The 19,942-nt window shown below is 36.4% G+C and overlaps 1 protein-coding gene across 1 annotated transcript in view; it reads left to right on the top strand.

Annotated features, from left to right (window-relative positions):
• Positions 1 to 19,942, top strand: part of DNAH7 (dynein axonemal heavy chain 7) — a 250,715-nt gene that overhangs the window by 13,985 nt on the left and 216,788 nt on the right. Inside the window, exons 2-6 of the mRNA XM_033400318.2 lie at positions 6,412 to 6,474; positions 9,318 to 9,426; positions 10,158 to 10,305; positions 18,565 to 18,652; positions 19,689 to 19,869. Coding sequence (XP_033256209.1) covers positions 6,412 to 6,474; positions 9,318 to 9,426; positions 10,158 to 10,305; positions 18,565 to 18,652; positions 19,689 to 19,869 — 589 coding nt within the window. The remainder of the gene's footprint in view (positions 1 to 6,411; positions 6,475 to 9,317; positions 9,427 to 10,157; positions 10,306 to 18,564; positions 18,653 to 19,688; positions 19,870 to 19,942) is intronic.

The following is a 19,942-nucleotide window of genomic DNA, read 5'->3' as shown; positions in this document are numbered from 1 at the left end:
CGGCATGTGGGATCTTCCTGGACCGGGGCACGAACCCGTGTCCCCTGCATCGGCAGGCGGACTCTCAACCACTGCGCCACCAGGGAAGCCCTGATAGTTTGTTTTCAGTGTATAGAAACACAGCAGATTCTCGTACATCAATTTTGTATGCTGCAACTTTACCAAATTCATTGATGAGTTTTAGTAATTTTTTGGTAGCATCTTTAGGATTTTGTATATATAGTATCATCACACCTGCAAACAGGGCAGTTTCACTTCTTCCTTTCCAATTTGGATCTCTTTTATTTCTTGTCTGGTTGTTGTGGCTAGGACTTCAAATACTATGTGGAATCAAAGTGGAGAGGCTGGACAACCTTGTCTTTTTCTTAATCTTAGAGGAAGTACTTTCAGCTTTTCACAGTTGAGTATGTTGTTAGCTGTGGGCTTATCATACGTGGCCTTTATTATGTTGAGATATATTCCCTCTACACCCACTTTGTTGAGAGTTTTTGTCATAAATGGATGTTGAGTTTTGTCTAAGACTTTCTGCATCTATTGAGATGATCATATGGTTTTTATTCTTCAATTTGTTAATGTGGTATATCATGTAGGTTGATTTTTGCAAATATTCAACCATCCTTGCATCCCTGGGATAAATACCACTTGATCATGGTGTGTGATCCTTTTAGTGTATTGTTGAATTTGGTTTGTTAATATTTTGATGAGGATTTTTACATCTATGTTCATCAGTGATATAGGCCTGTATTTTTTTCTTTTTGTGGTATCTTTGTCTGGTTTTGGTATCCGGGTGTAGGTGGCCTCATAGAATGAGTTTGGGAATGTTCCTTCCTCTGCATTTTTTTGGAATAGTTTGAGAAGGATAGGTGCTAACTCTTCTTTAAATGTTTGGTAGAATTGACCTGTGAAGCAGTCTGGTCCAGGACTTTTGTTTGAGAGTAAGTTTGTTTTATTACTGATTCAGTTTTAATCCTGGTAATTGGTCTGTTTCTATTTTCTATTTCTTCCTGATTCAGTCTTGGGAGATTGTACTTTCTAGGAATTTCTCCATTTCCTCTAGATTGTCCGTTTTATTGGCATACAGCTGTTCATAGTAATCTCTTATGATCCTTTGTAGTTCTGCGGTGTAAGTTGTAACTTGTTTTTATAGGAAAATAACTGTAAAAATACAAACACATGAGACTAAATAATACACTACTAAATAACCAAGAGATCACTGAAGAAATGAAAGAGGAAGTCAAAAAATACCTAGAAACAAATGACAATGAAAACATGACAACCCAAAACCTATGGGATGCAGCAAAAGCAGTTATAAAGGGGAGTTTATAGCAATACAATCCTACCTCGAGAAACATCTCAGATAAACAACCTAACCTTACACCTAAAGCAATTAGAGAAAGAAGAACAAAAAACCCCAAAGTTAGCAGAAGGAAAGAAATCATAAAGATCAGGGCAGAAATAAATGAAAAAGAAATGAAGAAAACGACAGCAAAGATCAATAAAACTAAAAGCTGGTTCTTTGAGAAGATAAACAAAATTGATAAACCATTAGCCAGAGTCATCAAGAAAAAAAGAGAGAAGACTCAAATCAACAGAAATAGAAATGAAAAAGAAGTAACAACTGACACTGCAGAAATACAAAGGATCATGAGAGATTACTACAAGCAACTCTATGCCAATAAAATGGACAACCTGGAAGAAACGGACAAATTCTTAGAAAAGCACAACCTTCTGAGACTGAACCAGGAAGAAATAGAAAATATAAACAGACCAATCACAAGCACTGAAATTGAAACTGTGATTAAAAATCTTCCAACAAACAAAAGCCCAGGACCAGATGGCTTCACAGGCAAATTCTATCGAACATTTAGAGAAGAGCTAACAGCTATCCTTCTCAAACTCTTCCAAAATATAGTAGAGGGAGGAACACTCCCAAACTCATTCTACGAGGGCACCATCACCGTGATACCAAAACCAGACAAAGGTGTTACAAGAAAAGAAAACTACAGGCCAGTATCACTGATGAACATAGATGCAAAAATCCTCAACAGAATACTAGCAAACAGAATCCAGCAGCACATTAAAAGGATCATACACTATGATCAAGTGGGATTTATCCCAGGAATGCAAGGATTCTTCAATATACACAAATCAGTCAATGTGATACACCATGTTAACAAACTGAAGGATAAAAACCATATGATCATCTCAATAGATGCAGAAAAAGCTTTTGACAAAATTCAACACCAATTAATGATAAAAACTCTCCAGAAAGTAGGCATAGAGGGAACTTTCCTCAACATAATAAAGGCCATATATGACAAACCCACAGCCAACATCATTCTCAATGGTGAAAGACTGAAACCATTTCCTCTAAGATCAGGAACAAGACAAGGATGTCCACTCTCACCACTTTTATTCAACATAGTTTTGGAAGTTTTAGCCACAGCAGTCAGACGAAAAAAAATTAAAAGGAATCCAAATAGGAAGAGAAGAAGTAAAACTGTCACTGTTTGCAGATGACATGATACCATACACAGATAATCCTAAAGATGCTACCAGAAAACTACTGGAGCTAATCAATGAATTTGGTGAAGTAGCAGGATACAAAATTAATGCACAGAAATCTCTTGAATTCCTATGCACTAATGACAAAAAATATGAAAGAGAAATTAAGGAAACACTCCCATTTACTACTGCAACAAAAAGAATAAAATACCTAGGAATAAACCTACCTAAGGAGACAAAAGACCTGTATGCAGAAAACTATAAGACACTGATGAAAGAAATTAAAGATGATACAAATTGATGGAGAGAGATATTATACCATGTTCTTGGATTGGAAGAATCAACATTGTGAAAATGACTACACCACCCAAAGAAATCTACAGTTTCAATGCAATCCCTATCAAACTACCACTGGCATTTTTCACAGAACTAGAACAAAAAATTTCACAATTTGTATGGAAACACAAAAGACCCCGAATTGCCAAAGCAATCTTGAGAAAGAAAAACGGAGCTGGAGGAATCAGGCGCCCTCACTTCAGACTATACTACAAAGCTACAGTAATCAAGACAGTATGGTACTGGCACAAAAACAGAAATATAGATCAATGGAACAGGATAGAAAGTCCAGAGATAAACCCACGCACATATGGTCACCTTATCTTTGACAATGGAGGCAAGAATATACAATGGAGAAAAGACAGCCTCTTCAGTAAGTACTTCTGGGAAAACTGGACAGCTATATGTAAAAGAATGAAATTAGAACACTCCCTAACACCATACACAACAATAAACTCAAGCTGGATTAAAGACCTAAAGGTAAGGCCAGACACTATCAAACTCTTAGAGGAAAACATAGGCAGAACACTCTATGACATAAATCACAGCAAGATCCACCTCCTTTTTGACCCACCTCCTAGAGAAATGGAAATAAAAGCAAAATTAAACAAATGGGACCTAATGGAGCCTAAAAGCTTTTGCACAGCAAAGGAAACCACAAACAAGACAAAAAGACAACCCTCAGAATGGTAGAAAATATTTGCAAATGAAGCAACTGACAAAGGATTAATCTCCAAAATATACAAGCAGCTCATGTAGCTCAATGTCAAAAATACAAACAACCCCATCCAAAAATGGGCAGAAGACCTAAATAGACATTTCTTCCAAGAAGATATACAGAGTGCCAACAGACACACAAAAGGATGTACAACATCACTAATCATTAGGGAAATACAAATCAAAACTACAATAAGGTATCACCTCACACCAGTCAGAACGGTCATCATCAAAAAAATCTACAAAAAATAAATGCTGGAGAGGGTGTGGAGAAAAGGGAACCCTCTTGCACTGTTGAAGGGAGTGTAAATTGACACAGCCACTATGGAGAATGGTATGGAGGTTCCTTAAAAAACTAAAAATAGAACTACCATACGATGCAGCAATCCCACTACTGGGCATATACCCTGAGAAAACCGTAATTCAAAAAGAGTCATGTACCACAGTGTTCATTGTAGCACTATTTACAATAGCCAAGACATGGAAGCAACCTAAGTGTCCATCGACAGATGAATGGATAAAGAAGACATGGCACATATATACTATTGAATATTACTCAGCCATAAAAAGGAATGAAACTGAGTTATTTGTAGTGAGGTGGATGGACCTAGAGTCTGTCATGCAGAGTGAAGTACGTCAGAAAGAGAAAAACAAATACCATATGCTAACACATATATATGGAATCTCAAAAAAAAAAAAAAAGGGTTCTGAAGAACCTAGGGGCAGGAAAGGAATAAAGATGCAGACGTAGCAAATGGACTTGAGGACATGGGGAGGAGGAAGGGTAAACTGAGCCGAAGTGAGAGAGTGGCATGGACATATATACACTACCAAATGTAAAATAGATAGCTAGTGGGAAGCAGCCGCATAGCACAGGGAGATCAGCTCGGTGCTTTCTGACCACCTAGAGGGGTGGGATAGGGAGCGTGGGAGGGCGACGCAAGAGGGAGGGCATATGGGGATATATGTATATGTATAGCTGATTCACTTTGTTATACAGCAGCAACTAACACAACAATGTAAAGCAATTATACCTCAATAAAGATGTTAAAAAAAATATTGACTGGAATGTATGCTTTGTGTGGGTAGAGAGTACCTCATATAAAAAGTCATCATGTATACAGTAGGAACAAAAGTGGTGTACTGCTCACTTCACAGAGTTGTAAAGAGAACTGAATGAGATAATTCATGTAAACTTCTTAAAACAATACACACACAATCTAATCAATATATATTCTAATCAATATAAAGATTGGCAAGATAATTTAAATTTTTTGTATTTTGTACTAAGTCTTCAAAATCTAGTACATATTTTACAGTGAAACACATCTCACTTCATATTGGTCAGTAGCTACAGGTGGCTAATGGACGCTGTTTTGGACAATGTAGCTTAAAAAAAATACAGGGTTAGCAGACATAAGAAGTAGCCATTCCCTTTAGGAGTAAGGGAGAGTGCTCGAGGAAGAAACTTGGAAGATCCATTGCTTCTCCAAAGCCTGGATTAAGACCCCTTGGAGAGGGAATGGCTGTGGCCTACCTGGATGGCAAAGATGTTTGCTGAGGTGTTGCAGGCTTAGGCTGGTAGGTGAGAAAACCACCTTGCTTGCGTGCTGAAGAGTTTGAAAGTCTCCCTCTATGATGTAAGGGAAACTTTCTGGGAAGCTGCCCTTAGGGATGCAACCCTGCTGGAGGGTGTCTGTCACTGGGTCAGCCACACACCACAGGCTGGGAAGGTGCCCACAGGCAGGACGCTGACTGCTGGCAGCCACACCATGGAAGCAACGACAAAAAGCCCTGGAACCAGGAAGAGAGTCCCTTCCTCTCACAGTGTTGTTTTGACACCCTTTGTAATATTAATGCTGCTTGGCAAAGGAGAAATGTTATAGAGTCCTGCCCAATCACAAAGGGGGGCAAAAAGGGTAGGTTTGGAGCTGAGAGGCAATAAATTGACAATTGGCAAAAAGCACGATTTATAATCTGCTTTATAGATCCAAGTATTTTTCTCAACAGTGCTTCCTCTTACCTAGGTGGAATTCCTACCATGGAATCCTCCTCTACTCAAAGGAAGTATCAGCCCTTTTCCCTGAAAGTTGCTGCTAAAAAGTATATGTTACTTACAGTAACCTGACGATGCATTAACCTGAATACATTGTCAGCTTAGGAAGTGGAGCATTCTGGTTGTCAATAGGACAGAAATGGTATTTTAGTGATAGAGAAGGGAGGTGGAGTACAGTAAGCCCTGGACACTAACTAGGTTCAGATTAAATTCCTAGGGGATGATGTAATGGATAAAAGCCTTTGCACATTTTTACACCTTTCTGATGGGTATTGTTGGGTACCACTTTCCTTTCTTTCCTTGCTATGAAAAAGCAATTCTAAGACAAACATGGAGAATTTAAAAAGTAGTAGAGGGGCTTCCCTGGTGGCACAGTGGTTAAGAATCCATCTGCCAATGCAGGGGACACGGGTTCAAGCCATGGTCTGGGAAGATCCCACATGCCGCGGAGCAACTAAGCCCACGAGCCACAACTACTGAGCCCACATGCCACAACTACTGAAGTCCACGCTCCTAGAGCCCGTGCTTCGCAACAAGAGAAGCCACCACAGTGAGAAGCCTGCGCACCACAAAGAAGAGTAGCCCCGCTCACCGCAACTAGAGAAAGCCCGTGCACAGCAGCGAAGACCCAATGCAGCCAAAAATAAATAAATTAAATACATTTGTTTTAAAGTAGTAGGGTATGTCTTTAAATATTTTGAATACTAAGTGCTTTACTTTAGATCCTCTGTAAAATTTGGTTGAATGAATCAATTTTATCATTAACAGAGTAAACTTTTTTTTTTCTTTAAATGCAGGATAAATCATCCAGCAAAGAAAAATCCAAGACACCAGTAAGAATGTTACCACAATTGCCTACGGTAATTTACCTATAGACTCTCATTGGATTTTTGCCCTTTTAAAAATGTTTACTAGTTTCAAACTTGTAAATAAGTAACTGAATTTATGATTTTGAATTTTGTGCTCAATTTGACTATTTTCTGATTGAGAAATTCTGAGGTGCACATGAAAAGAAAAATAACTATCTTAATAAAGTAAGTGTAAGCTGTAATTTCCTAATAGTGTGTACAGTATGTTTGAATATTCTGGATAAAAGTATTTCCAAGATTGTCTAGCAGAAAATATATCAGTGTTGGAATTAGGAGATGAAGCTTTGGGTTACATCCTCGTCACTAATGGCCCTGCCGTCTGAGGGAGTCACTTACCTCTCCGAGCCTCAGTTTCTGAGTTTGTAAGTAAGAAGCGTTGATGACCTTTGAGATGCATCTTCTGGCACTGAAATGCTATTCCACAGAAGATTCTTCAGATCTTGCCATCCTTTTTATTATTATTATTATGACTAAAAATTGTCATTGTCCTGTGGAGGAGGCAGTTAATAGACATTTTCAGTTGACAAGTGCTGGGTAAGATGTACTTGACTGTGATAAATTTTACCATTTAGTAGTTATATTGAATTTAATGCCATTGAGTTTTGCTCTTGTAACTGCTGGAAGCTGAGCTTAAGTGGAGGTTCAGTGCAAACACTGTTTTTTTAAAAATTGTGATAAAATATACATAACATACAATTGATCATTTTAACCATTTAAAATCTATAGTTCATAGACATTAAGTACATCCATATTGTTGTACAGCCATCACCACCATCCATCTTCAGAACTCTTCATCTTTCCAAACGGAAACACTGTACCCATTAGACACTAATTCCCTGTTTCCGCCTCTTGTCAGTCCATGGCAACAAGCATTCTACTTTCTGTCTCTATGTATTTGGCTACTATAAGTACCTCATAAGTGGAAGCATACAGTATTTGTCTTTTTATGTCTGGCTTATTTCACTTAGCATAATGTTCTCAAGTTTCATCCAAAGCATTATTTTTTGAAAGATATTTTAAAAGCTGAGAACAAACTATAAAATTGAATTTGTGTTGCTTTATAGAGAAAGATTCCTGATAATTTAAAGTGGAGGACATTTTTCACTTAGAAAACTTGAGTTAATATTCTTAGATAAAGTAAATGAACATTTCAAAATATACATTTTAATTGAAATTTTTTTTAATGATGCCAGATTCTATAGAATTGAGCCATAGCACCTTTTCTGTGCTTCTGCAAAATCTATCTTAAATTTTCTAGCTTAAAAGACAAGATTTGAAATGGAATAGGCATTTTCTGTTTAAAAATTTGACAAATTTTAAAAGAAAAAAATAAAAATTGCCCTTAGTTTGTTGTGTCTTATTAGTATATAGGTTTAGAGTTGTAAACTCAATTAAAATTTCCTGATTCAATATTCAGTGGCTGAGTTGAATAATAATCCTTTCCTGTCATTGGCATATAATAGTCTAAAATGCTTTTATTGGCTGATTTAAACTTGGTTTTATGTTCATATTTGGCCATATCTTACATGTTCTCAGCATTCATTTTCTCAGTTTCATGTGTGTTAAGGGAGATGATATTTTTAAGAGATTTAAAAAAATCCATTGACCAAAGCAAACAAACAATTTTCATTTGAATATTAAGGTTTGTACTTGGATAAAATCTTCTGGCAGTAGTTAAGCCCTAGAGTGATTTTCATTACAGACATTTATGCTTCTGGTGGTGATCCTTGTTGAAATCAAGGGTGACCCAGTGCTGGTGGTTCCCAACCCCTCTGAGCTAGTGACCTGATTCCCACCCTTTGTGAACACCTTACTCATAGCCCACCCATGAATCTGAAATCCTTTATGGAGCAAGATGAGAGCGGAAGAATGGAAAGGCAGGCAGGGAAGGATGGAAAAGCATTGACTTATTAATTGTCTCAGCTTGTTTTCCTGTGAAAGAAGAGCCTGTAAAAAGGGCTTCTGTGCAGGTAGTTTAGTTGAAAGTAGGAGTAAAGGGCTGGGAAGAGTAAAACTATTCAATAAAAGCCAGTACAAGCATGGGCTGTCAAGTTGGCCTGAATGTGAGAGGAAGACACAGATTCAATTGTCATTGTTTAAAAATATGTACATTCTACTTTAAAACCCACCCATCTGGGTTTCTTGAAGAGACATAGGTTCTGGCAACAGTGGGTCTGTGTTCTGTTATCGCAGTAACCGGCTCGAGCTAATTAGTTGTTGCCTTTTTAGGAGACGTAGGTTTTCTCCTGTTGGCCACAGTCCCCACCACCCCCTAACATTTCCCAGCACTGAAGCTGAGTGCCAATTAGCTATCATCACTACCTTTCCTCCCTCTTTCATGATACCTGCCAGAACTGTGTAGATATAAGAATTTATAACCCCTGCCTTAAACGATGGAATGAATTTGTGAGTTGCCAGGGTAATCTAGAGCTGCTGAAGCCATGAGAACAGGAAGATCCTTTGGAGCTGGAATGTAGAGGAACTCATTAGCATTGGAGTCCAGCACGGTGTGGCTCTAATTAAGATGGAAGGCTTAAAAAATCACTTGCCAATGTCTGTGGGTGAGTAAACTCTGTGGAATGAACACCTCAGTTAGGTAACAGGTGCCCACATCAAACCAGCAGCAGAGCCTTTGGTGATGTGTCCCAGATGTCACACCATGCCATTCACAGGCTTTAGTGACATTTGCTATTGGGTATTTGTGCCTTCTTTACAGATGTCCTAATTTGTTTGAGAAAACGTCTGTGTTTATACATTCTTACGCATTTCATGAAAAAGGTTTTTTTTGTCCCCTGACCTTGTTTTGTTAATGCTATGTAAATTTCATATTTCAGGTGAGTTCAAAGCCCCAGTGGCAGCAGGCGGCTCCATCATTCCACCTGAGTGTAAAGCGGGATGAAGGTATTCCAGAGCAGTTTAGTGTTAAAAATCAACAATCGTATGGTAAGAACTCTAATATTCTATCTTAGACTTCAAGGACATTTTCTAGAGAAAAAAAATCACACAATATTTAGTTAATTAGAGCAATGAAATCGTAAACTGAAATATTTATGTAAAGTAGAAAAATTTATCCCAAGTGTGTTCCCTAAGAAAATAATTGAATCCGGTTCTTAGTTATTTCAGGCTGTTGTAAATGCTATAAAAGCTGATATTTTAGGAATTGGGATGTTTATAATCAAACTTTGATTTATTGTATTCAGAATTTGCCTCTGTATCCAAGACTAAAGGTTTTTCTAAGGGGGATTTTAGTAAGTTGTAAACATCTAAATTATTTATATTAATATTTTTGACTTATCAGATTGATTGTATTGAATATTAACATTTTTTTCATCATGGTTCTTTAAATTTTCTGAAATAGTTTTATATTCTGTTTTTATAATAATTTTAATCTTCATTTTAAGAAGGTTCTATGCAAATATAATTAAAAATCTGAGTTTAACATTAATCAAAATATAAAATAAATTAATGAATATTCTTGAAATAAAGTTTTCTCATGATGACATAAAATGAGAGTTAGTTTAACTTCCTCGTAGTGAAAGAAAATGTGGTTACTTAAGAACTTAAAGAATGTAGTTTTTTTCTTAAAACATGCTTCAGCATTTTATTCTAACCACTTAAATATTTTAGCTTACTTTTTAGATGACTAATTTATGCCTTTTTTTAAAAAATTCAAGCTGAATACATGGAACGCTTTGGAAAAAAGGGCGGGTTACTCGACCAGATTGATGATAGTCATGCTGGACCATCTACTTCCAAATCAAAGAGCAAATCTCCACATAAAGAACGAGAAAACTTTAGAAGCACTCTTGTTAATGTCATTATGTAAGTTCTATAAGCTAACCAGTGTTATCCTCGTTAGAGCCCCTGGGAACTTTTTAACCTAAAATTATAAGAATTCTGTGCCTCTCTAAGGATGCCTGAAAGCCTTGTTGGAATGAGGTCAGGGTATAAATAACGAAAGACTGAGCTTAACTCTAAAGGTGTCTCACTTTTAAACATCATCAGCTGAAAAGGTACGTTGATGAAAATGATCAATAAAAAAAATCTCTAATAGGGATAGGAGAGAGTTTTATTCAAGCCAAACTGAGGACTGTAATCTAGGAGATACAGGTTCAATAAGCACTTGACTTGTGTTCCTCCAGACTACAAAATGGGGGGAGGCTTACAAAGACAAAAACTACAAGGTTACAGTTAGTTTCATGAGTTGTTTATCAAGAACTATAATTGGATCTGGCAAGAAGGAAGGATGCTTGTTAAGTAAGGATTGGTTGGGGTCCAAAATGGTTGCATAGTTACAAGGGGTTGTAGCTGGCAGCTGCCAGCAGATACTGTTTTGAGCATGGCTGGTGGTATCCTTGAATTTGATAACAGTTCAGAAAATTTAAGTTCTCAGTGTTGCAGGAACATGTCTGAAACCACATCCACAATGGCCACCTGGCTCCATTTTAAATGCCTGAAACAGTCACTCCATTTAGATTTTTAAATGCAATCTTTTCTTTAATGGTTAAAACAGATGTACAAGGCATGTTTGACGGGCCATAAGACAGGCTGTTTGAGTTAGCATGAAGTTCAAGCCAAATCATGTATAAGCCAGAAAGACTTCCCCGTACCTCAATATATGAACATTTCTTCCATCAGGTGTCAATATTAATACTTGGTGTTGGTTGAGAGAGCTGAATGTCTGGGAATTCTGGTTGTAGGCATGCTGCCTGGTAGAAGATTTGGGGCAGTTATTTCTTTCCCCATCTTGTCTGTTCAGGTGATGTGGTGACTTCCCTGGCATTGTGGGTCTCCTTGTGTATAAAAGGAAGGAACTGGGCTGAAATGATCAGCAGTGTGATCAGGGCAGGGCTTGCCCAGTCTGAAGTACAGATCTGTTTACGGAGGGCAATGCAGATGCAAGTCACCAGTTCCTCTTTGCCTGTTTATTCAACTTGACGCTAGTTGTTCAGTAGCCCCTTTCTTTCATCATGACTCTCAACGCACACACACTGCCATTAGTGAACAGAATTTAGTGACACATTACAGTAAGTCATTCACCCACAGAGCTCCATTTTACTGTCCCCATGTGACACCTTACTGGCTGGATAGGCATCTTGAGGGGAGGGCAGTGGTCACTGTGTGCTGACAAAGGGATGGCAGATATGTGGGCTCCTGTGCAGTTAGATCGTGGGCGTGTGCCTCTGCGGGAGTGGTTTGGAGTTTGCTTTTGCCAGGCACCACTAGACATTACCAGCTTGGCCCACTTACATCACTTTCTTCAATTAAGCCCTCTCAGAACACACGAACTTGGAGTAAAATCAGCACTCTAAGCCGTGGGTGGGTAGGCCTCTGGTTACAAACTCATAGAAGCAATTTTTTCTCCTCCCAATGTCCTGGCCAAGACAAATGATCTTCTTGACACAACTTTCCTGTGCCTGTCATTTTTGGTCCTCCTCTGGTTGAGGATAGAGCCCGTCTTGGGTTTCAGCTTCATACAGAGGTCTGGGTTTGAATTCTCCATTTAACTCCAGCCTACAGAATCATCTCCTGACCCCATGGGCATTAAAGTCCAAGGCTCCGCCCCCCAAGGGCAGCCGTAGCCTCAGGGGTTGGCTGTTACTCTGCCTTGTCATTCCATCTTTTCCCTCCTGAGTATTTGCTTTTTTTCTTGTGAGCTCAGCTATGCATTCAAAGGAGCTTTGTGGCATATTATCCAGTATGTATAGAATGGTACTGGGAGGTTTTTCAGATTATCTTTGCTGCTGTGTTATAAGAAACAGAAGTCTCTTTTTAATCATTATGTCATTTTTAGTTATACCTTTAACAAACACTATATGGATGGTCTTATTAAAATTCAATCTTTGAGTTTCTGGACTTTAGTAGCATGTTTAATCCCATTTGTAGTTATTGGTATTACATATTTCTTATTTTGTATTTTCTATTTACTGTATGTTGCCTTTGCTTATTTAATCTTTTTTATTATTTCTATTGAATTGAATTTTCTGTCCCTTTATTCCTATTGGCTTAAAAGCTATCAAATATATTTTTATTCTTTTAGTGGTTACCCTAGCATTTAAAGCCACATATAATAACTTATATTTTTAAAAGTTTAAAATTCATTTGATCCATCTTCCCTCTGAATAATATGAAAGGACCTTTGAGTGCTTTAACTTAGCTCTGAACTTTCCTTTGCATTTTTCATGTGATTGTTTATTTCTACCAATATTTCTATAATATTTTAGTTTTACCAAGTCCTTAAACTCCCCATACTCTTTTTCTAAAACTCCTACTTACTTAGATTTACTAACATGTTTTCTAATTTCTTAGGAAGTTGCCTTTGTATTCCACTCCTCACTTCCGGGTTCATTTTTTTTTTTGGCTGAAGTTCTTCCCTTAGTAGTTCTTTCAATGAGGATCTGTGGAGAGTAAACTCGAGACTTTTATTTTTTGTAAAGGTCGCTACTATTTTGCCCTTACTCTTGAATTAATGACTAAGCTCACTACAGAGTTAAAGGATAATAGTAATTTTTTCCCTACAAATATGGAAAACATTGAAAAATATTAACAATTTTCCCCAAATAAAAATAGAATATATTTAAAGTGTACAATGTGATGATTTAATATACTTACACATTGTGAAAGGATTTCCAGCAATCAAGTTAACACATCCATCACCTGACATATTTACCTTTTTTGTGTGTGTGAGAGCCCTTAAGTTCTACTCTCTTAGCAAATGTCAATTACACGATACAGTATTATCTATAGCCACATGATGGCATATATTATTGTTGATGAGAAGGCTTTGTTGCTTTATTTGTTACTTCTTTGTTTGCAATCTGTTTGTACTGTCAGTTTGTCTTTTCAAAGCCTTCTATATAGTCTGTAAAAAACAGATTTAGCGAGATATAATTTACATACCATTACATTCATCCATGTTAAAAATGTACAATTGAATGAATTTTAGTAAATTTCTGTAGTTGCACAACCTTCACCAAAATCCAGTTTTAGAATACTTCTGTCATCTACAAGTTCCCTTTTGCCCATCTCAGTTAATCCTTTCTACCACTGGTTGCCCCAGGCAATCATTGATCTGCTTTCTGTTTCTATAGCTTTATCTTTTCTACAATTTCAGATAAATGGAATTATACAGTATGTATGTTTTTGAAATCCATCTTGTTTACTGTTTCTTATTTGGGGCTATTATGAACGATGCTGCTATGAGCTTTGCATGCTGGTCTTTTTGTGGACATCTGTTTTCACTTCTGCTGCGTGGATACTTATTTATAGAAATTCTGGGTAGTGTAGTAGGTGTATGTTTAAATTTTTAAGACATTCCTAAGCTGTTTTCCAAATCATCATACTGTTTTACGTTCCCACAGGAATGTATAAAGAAGTTTCTAGTTTCTCTACATTCTTGCCCACACTTTGTCTTTTGTTGTGTTTTGTCATTCTAACCATTCTAGTAAATGTGTTGTCGTATCTTATCATGGCTTTAGGTTGTATGTCTCTAATGACTAATAACGATGGACATCTTTTTTGTAGTTGTTTGGCATTCACATAATTTCTTTGGGGAACTGTCAACTTAAACCTATTGCCCATTTTAAAAAATTGGGTTGTTTGTCTTATTATTGGCTTGTAAGAGTTTTTTATATAGTGTCTATGCAAGTCCTTTATCAGATATATCTTCTGCAAGTATTTTCTCCCAGTCTGTGGCTTATCTTTCCATTTCCTTCCTGGCATTTTTTGAAAAGCAAACGTTTTAAATTTTGATGAAGCTCAACTTATCATTTTTTTTCTTTTATTGTTCATGCTTTTGGAGTCATATCCAAGAAACTTTTCCTATCACAAGATCATAAATATTTTCTCTTATGTTTTCTTAGAAGTTTTAGCTTAGCTCTAGTTTTAGTTTTAGCTCTTACATTTATGTGCATGCTTTATTTCAATGAGGTATCTGTGTTATGAGGTAAGGGTTAAGGTTAATTTTTTTGCATATAGATATCCAAATGTTTCAGCCTCATTTGGTGAAAAGACAATTTTCATTAAATTACCTGGGCATCTTTGTCCAAAATCATTTGACCATATATAGGATTCTATTTCTCTTGCATTTACCTATGTGTCTGTATTTACACCACTTGTCACGTAGCTTTATATTAAGTTTTGAAATCAGGTAGTTTAATTCCACAAAATTTATTCTTCTTTTTCAAAATTGTTTTGGCTATTCTAGGTCTTTTGCATTTTCATATACTACACTTTAAGATCAGCTTGTCAGTTTCTGCAAAAAAAAAAGAAAAAGCTTACTGAGATATAGTAGACAATGCATTGAAACTATAAATCAATTTTGAGAGAATTGCCATTTCAATAATATTGAGCCTTCCAGTCCATGAACATGTTATTTCTCTCCATTAAATTAGATTTTCTTTAATTGCTCTCATTAGTGTCTTGTATTTTTAATGTACAAGTCTTAGACTTTAAAAATATTATTCTTGAGTATTTTTCTTTTTGATGTGAATGAAATTATGTAATTTCATTTTCTGATTATTCTTTCTCTGTATATAGAAAAATCTATTGAGTTTTTGCTTGTTAATTTTATATCATAAGACCTTACTAAACGTGCTTACTAGTTCTGGAGCTTTTTAAAAGATTCCTTAGAATTTCCTACATATCAGTCATGTTGTCTGCAAATAATAGATTTGTGTCTTCATTTTCAATTTAGATGCTTTTCATTTCTCTCTCTTTCCATTTTACACTTGTTGGGTCCTTGAGTACATTGTTTTTCTTTTTCTTTTACTTTTTTTTTTTTTTTTTTGCGGTACACATGCCTCTCACTGTTGTGGCCTCTCCCGTTGCGGAACACAGGCTTTGGACGCGCAGGCTCAGCGGCCATGGCTCACGGGCCCAGCCGCTCCACGGCATGTGGGTCTTCTGCATCGGCAGGCAGACTCTCAACCACTGCGCCACCAGGGAAGCCCCAGTACGTTGTTGAATAGAACTGGTGATAGTGAAATTCCCAGTCTTATTGGGAACGTGTTCAGTCTTTCACATTTATGTAGGATGTTAGTTGTAGGTTTTTAAGATACTCTTTATTAGATTAATGAATTTCCCTTCTTTTCCTAGTTTGTTGAGAGGTTTCGTCATGAGTGGATGCTGGATTTCTGTCAGATGCTTTTTCAATGTCCATTGAGATGATCATTTGATTTTTGTCCTTTTTAAATATGGCATATTACATTAAATGATCTTCATATGTTAAACCTTGCATTCCTCTCACTTAGTCATTATGTATATGTAATATACATAATGGATTTGTTAAAATTTTAAGGATTTTCAAATCTACATTAATGAATGATATGGGACTGTACTTTTCTTGTGATGTCTTTGTCTGGCTTTGGTATCAGGGTACTACTGGCCTCATAAAATGAGTTAAGTGTTTCAACCTCCTCTATTTTCCAAATGAATTTGTGTAGAATTGGTGTTGTTTCTTCCTTACTTGTTTGATAGAATTTATTAGTGAGGCCATCTGGACCTGAACTTTTCTTTGTGGAAAGATTATTACTTACTAATTCAATTAGTTTACTTGATATAGATCTCTTCATATTTTCTATTTCTTCTTGAGGCATGTTTGGTACTTTTTTACCTTTTAGGAATATGTTCTTTTCATTTAAGTTGTCTAATTTTTTAAAAAATTATTTATTTATTTATTTGTTTGTTTGTTTATGGCTGTGTTGTGTCTTCGTTGCTGTGCACGGGCTTTCTCTAGTTGCAGCAAGTGGGGGCTACTCTTTGTTGCGGTGGCTCCTCTTGTTGCAGAGCATGGGCTTTAGGTGTGCAGGCTTCAGTAGTTGTAGCACGTGGGCTCAGTAGTTGTGGCTTGCAGGCTCTGGAGTGCAGGCTCAGTAGTTGCGGCGCACGGGCTTAGTTGCTCTGCGGCATGTGGGATCTTCCCAGACCAGGACTCTAACCCGTGTTCCCTGCATTGGCAGGTAGATTCTTAACCACTGTACCACCAGGGAAGTCCCCTGAGTTGTCTAATTTGCTGGCATAAAGTTGCTCAGATAATTTCCTTGCTGTCAGCCTTCCTATACGTTTCCTCCCTTGGTACCTGTTGATTGCAACACGAGAGCCTTTTCTAGGGGTCTCCTAGGCAGATTGGTTTCCTTCCTGCATGAGTTACGGTCTGTGGTGTTCTCAGTTGTTTCATCTGTTCTTTATCTTCTTTTCATGTTCCAAAAATTTGCTGAAGTATCTACTCAGCTGATGACCCTCTAGTTGCTTTACAATCCTGGGTTCAAATTATTACCATTTTCATAGGAAAACTTGAAAAAAAAGGATGTTTATGTCACCATCTTGAACCAAAAATCTCTATTGATAAAGAGAAAAAATATCAATATAGTTCTTTCAGTTTTGAGAAATAAAGTACATCATATTTTCTCTTTAACAGGTAAAGTGTCTCCAGTATTGATTGATTTATTTCTGAATGGAATGTTGCTTTGATGGAAAGAGCATGACAGTTTAGAAGCACATATGGATGGGCAAATCCTTGGTTTTGTAATTAATTAACAGTGTGATGAAGGGGAAGTTATTTAATCTCTCTGACATTGTTTCTTCATCTGTGCAGTGGGGATAATTATGTCATTGTCTCCTGTAACAGTAGGTGTGAGGATTAGAGAAAGCTTCTATTATTGTTCCTAGCAGCAGGATCTTTGCCTGCGGCCACAGAACGATAAAATTATAGAGTTTTAGAGCTGAAAGGATCTTCATTCTGACTGCAAGAACTTCTGCAGCCTCTCCTGTAGCCCCTAACCTCCTCCCTCTTCACCTCTCCTGACCTTGCTGCATCCTTCTAGGTCCACATTACTCACACAGAGGATGAAGTTTGAGCATCAGGATTCAGCAAAGTAGATAGGATAAGCATTTCTTCCATTAAAAAACAAAAAAAAACAACAATCCATTTATTAAGGTCATATACTTTATTGTGGCAGAATCTGAACCCAGATGTCCTGATTCCTGAAGTACGTTACTGTCATTAGTATCTTATTACTATACAAACACCAAAATAACGAGATGATTACTTTTGCAGTTAAAATAACCCTTCTCTTTCCAGCCACAGAATGCCCTGAAGATCTGAGACATTCCTGAGATATTCCTGAGACATTCCTGACACATTGCATTGCCTCTCTTCTCTGGTCCATTTAGTTGAAAAAAATAAGTCTAAAGTTCACAAGATAGTGGATTCCTAGATTTGCAAAAAACTAAGTCAGAAGATCCATTCTGGGTACCTACTTTGGTATGATATCTCAGACAGATATTCAATAAACCTACAGTCTCCACTCACTGGACAGTTAGTGGGGAGAAGTATTTTATTACACAGCATCACTAACCTGTATCCATCCTGATGAAGTTGGGACCTGGAGCATGATACATTCAATGATAGAGAGGTTAAAGTTACCACAGAACAACTTATTTTCCTGAAGATGTGAACTTTTCACACATTGGAGCCCCAGAGGAAGTTACAAAATGTAGCTCATATCTGATACAGGTTTTGAATTGAATTATACCTAGAAACGTTATAGTATTATATGAACAGTTAGCCAATAATAAAAACATAGGAGCATATGAGCTTCTATGTCACTTGTTGCTAACTTCTAATATGTGTTCCTAGAAATCTGAGAAATGGTCTCTTGAAGAATATATCTGTGTCTTTGGCAAAACTACATTTAGAGTCTTTTCCATCGGTGCTCTTCTAAGCGTCATATTTATAAATAACCATACATGTTTTAGGAATAATGCAAGAACATTCCTATAAAAGTTCAGAGAAGAGAGATGATTTTGGAGCAATGAGCAAGAATGAATAAAGCCTATCAAAAAGGATGTGGCCTCTGAATTAGATCTTTCAAATCACTTTCAATAAAACTCTCTCTCTGAATAAAGAGAAGGTATTCTGGGAGGAATACGGTACCGAATAAATATGTTTACTATTTTAAAAATGTTCCACAATGCCTTTTTTTCTTATTTTATAAAAGACAGTCTGACAGATAAATCTATTGATTTATGTTCTAACTGCCGTTTATATACATCTGAATAGTGTGTTTATCATTTTCTTAGGCAACAAGATGCTGTCTTAGACTCAGCTACTCTGGATGAAAGCACATTGCCAAAACTAACCACTTCTGCAATAGAGAGAGACATCTTGGTAACAAGCTATTTCTTTTGTCAGTATAATTGAAAGTAAAGGAAGCACTTGAAGGTGCTCTTGTGCCTTTGAGTTTATTCTGTGCTCCTTCCTGTGCAAATACATGGATGTAGGAGTAAAGATGAAGTTCCATAAAATTGCTCTATTGGATTAACGGAGGAAATTATTCTTCCCCTCGTTTCCTAAGACCACAGTCAGAGAATCTCAAGTCTCCCTGCTCCCTATGTTAAAGCTAGCCTCAGTCATGTATAGCTTTTACATGTCTTTATTCTATGAGAAATTATTTTAATTACATAATGTACATGTCACAGAGCATATTAACTTACTTTAGAAAAAAGTAATTCTTCAACGATTTCAAATATAGAATTTTTTAAAAGCAAATATCAAAGACTTTAACATTGCTAATTTGAAAGTATTTTTTGATGTTTAAATTTTTTTCTGGTAAGTGACATGTAAAAACTTGGGAAAATATATTGACATTAAATGTCCATTGTTAGAGAAATACTATCATGTCTTAAAATGAATTTTTTGTGTACACATTTAACAACATCTGTAAAATTATGGCATGAAATATTAACAGGCCAATTAGAAATTTTGTAAATCCTGTTGGATAATATTTCTGAGATTAATGACTAGGGATACTGATTCACTTACAGCTTTTAAGATCTACTTCTGATTATCAATAACACAAGGACAAAAACGAACATCCTAAATTTTCACACATTTATAGAACACTAAATTCTACCTCCACATATATGAGTTCTGTTTAGTACATCATATATTTAGTAATGTAACTTCAAGTTTTAGAGTGTAGTTATGAATTAAGGTAAGAGTTTTAATTTTCATGAAATAAGGTTTTTTTTAATTTAGGAGAGCTCAAATAATGCCAATATGAATTGCAAAAAATAATTTTTTATGATTTGTAAATACTTTGTTCTACTAAAACTTTAATTTTGCTCAGTGGTTTTAGTTTTGATAAATACTTCTTTTATTATAGTATTAAACCCATCTCCATTTCTCATTATCTTTTCTGTAGAGATATTACTATTATATCCACCATGGAATTGATACGGACCACGTAGCCCCAATGGAAGATTCCTGGCTGGAGCATGTATTGGATTTAGTCCCCCACCATCTGAAAGTCCTCACTAACAGCATACTTGCATTATCTGATGAAATGAGAGAAGATTATCTTCTTAGTGTAAAAAAATCCATAGGTAAATCAGTATTTCTCTTTCTAATTTGAATGCGTCTTATTAAAGATAAATTTTAAAAAATTTAAAGTTAACA

This window comes from Orcinus orca, chromosome 7, assembly GCF_937001465.1.
Source record: "Orcinus orca chromosome 7, mOrcOrc1.1, whole genome shotgun sequence".
NCBI classification, from domain to species: Eukaryota; Metazoa; Chordata; class Mammalia; order Artiodactyla; family Delphinidae; genus Orcinus; species Orcinus orca.
This window is presented reverse-complemented; position numbering and strand designations above follow the sequence as displayed.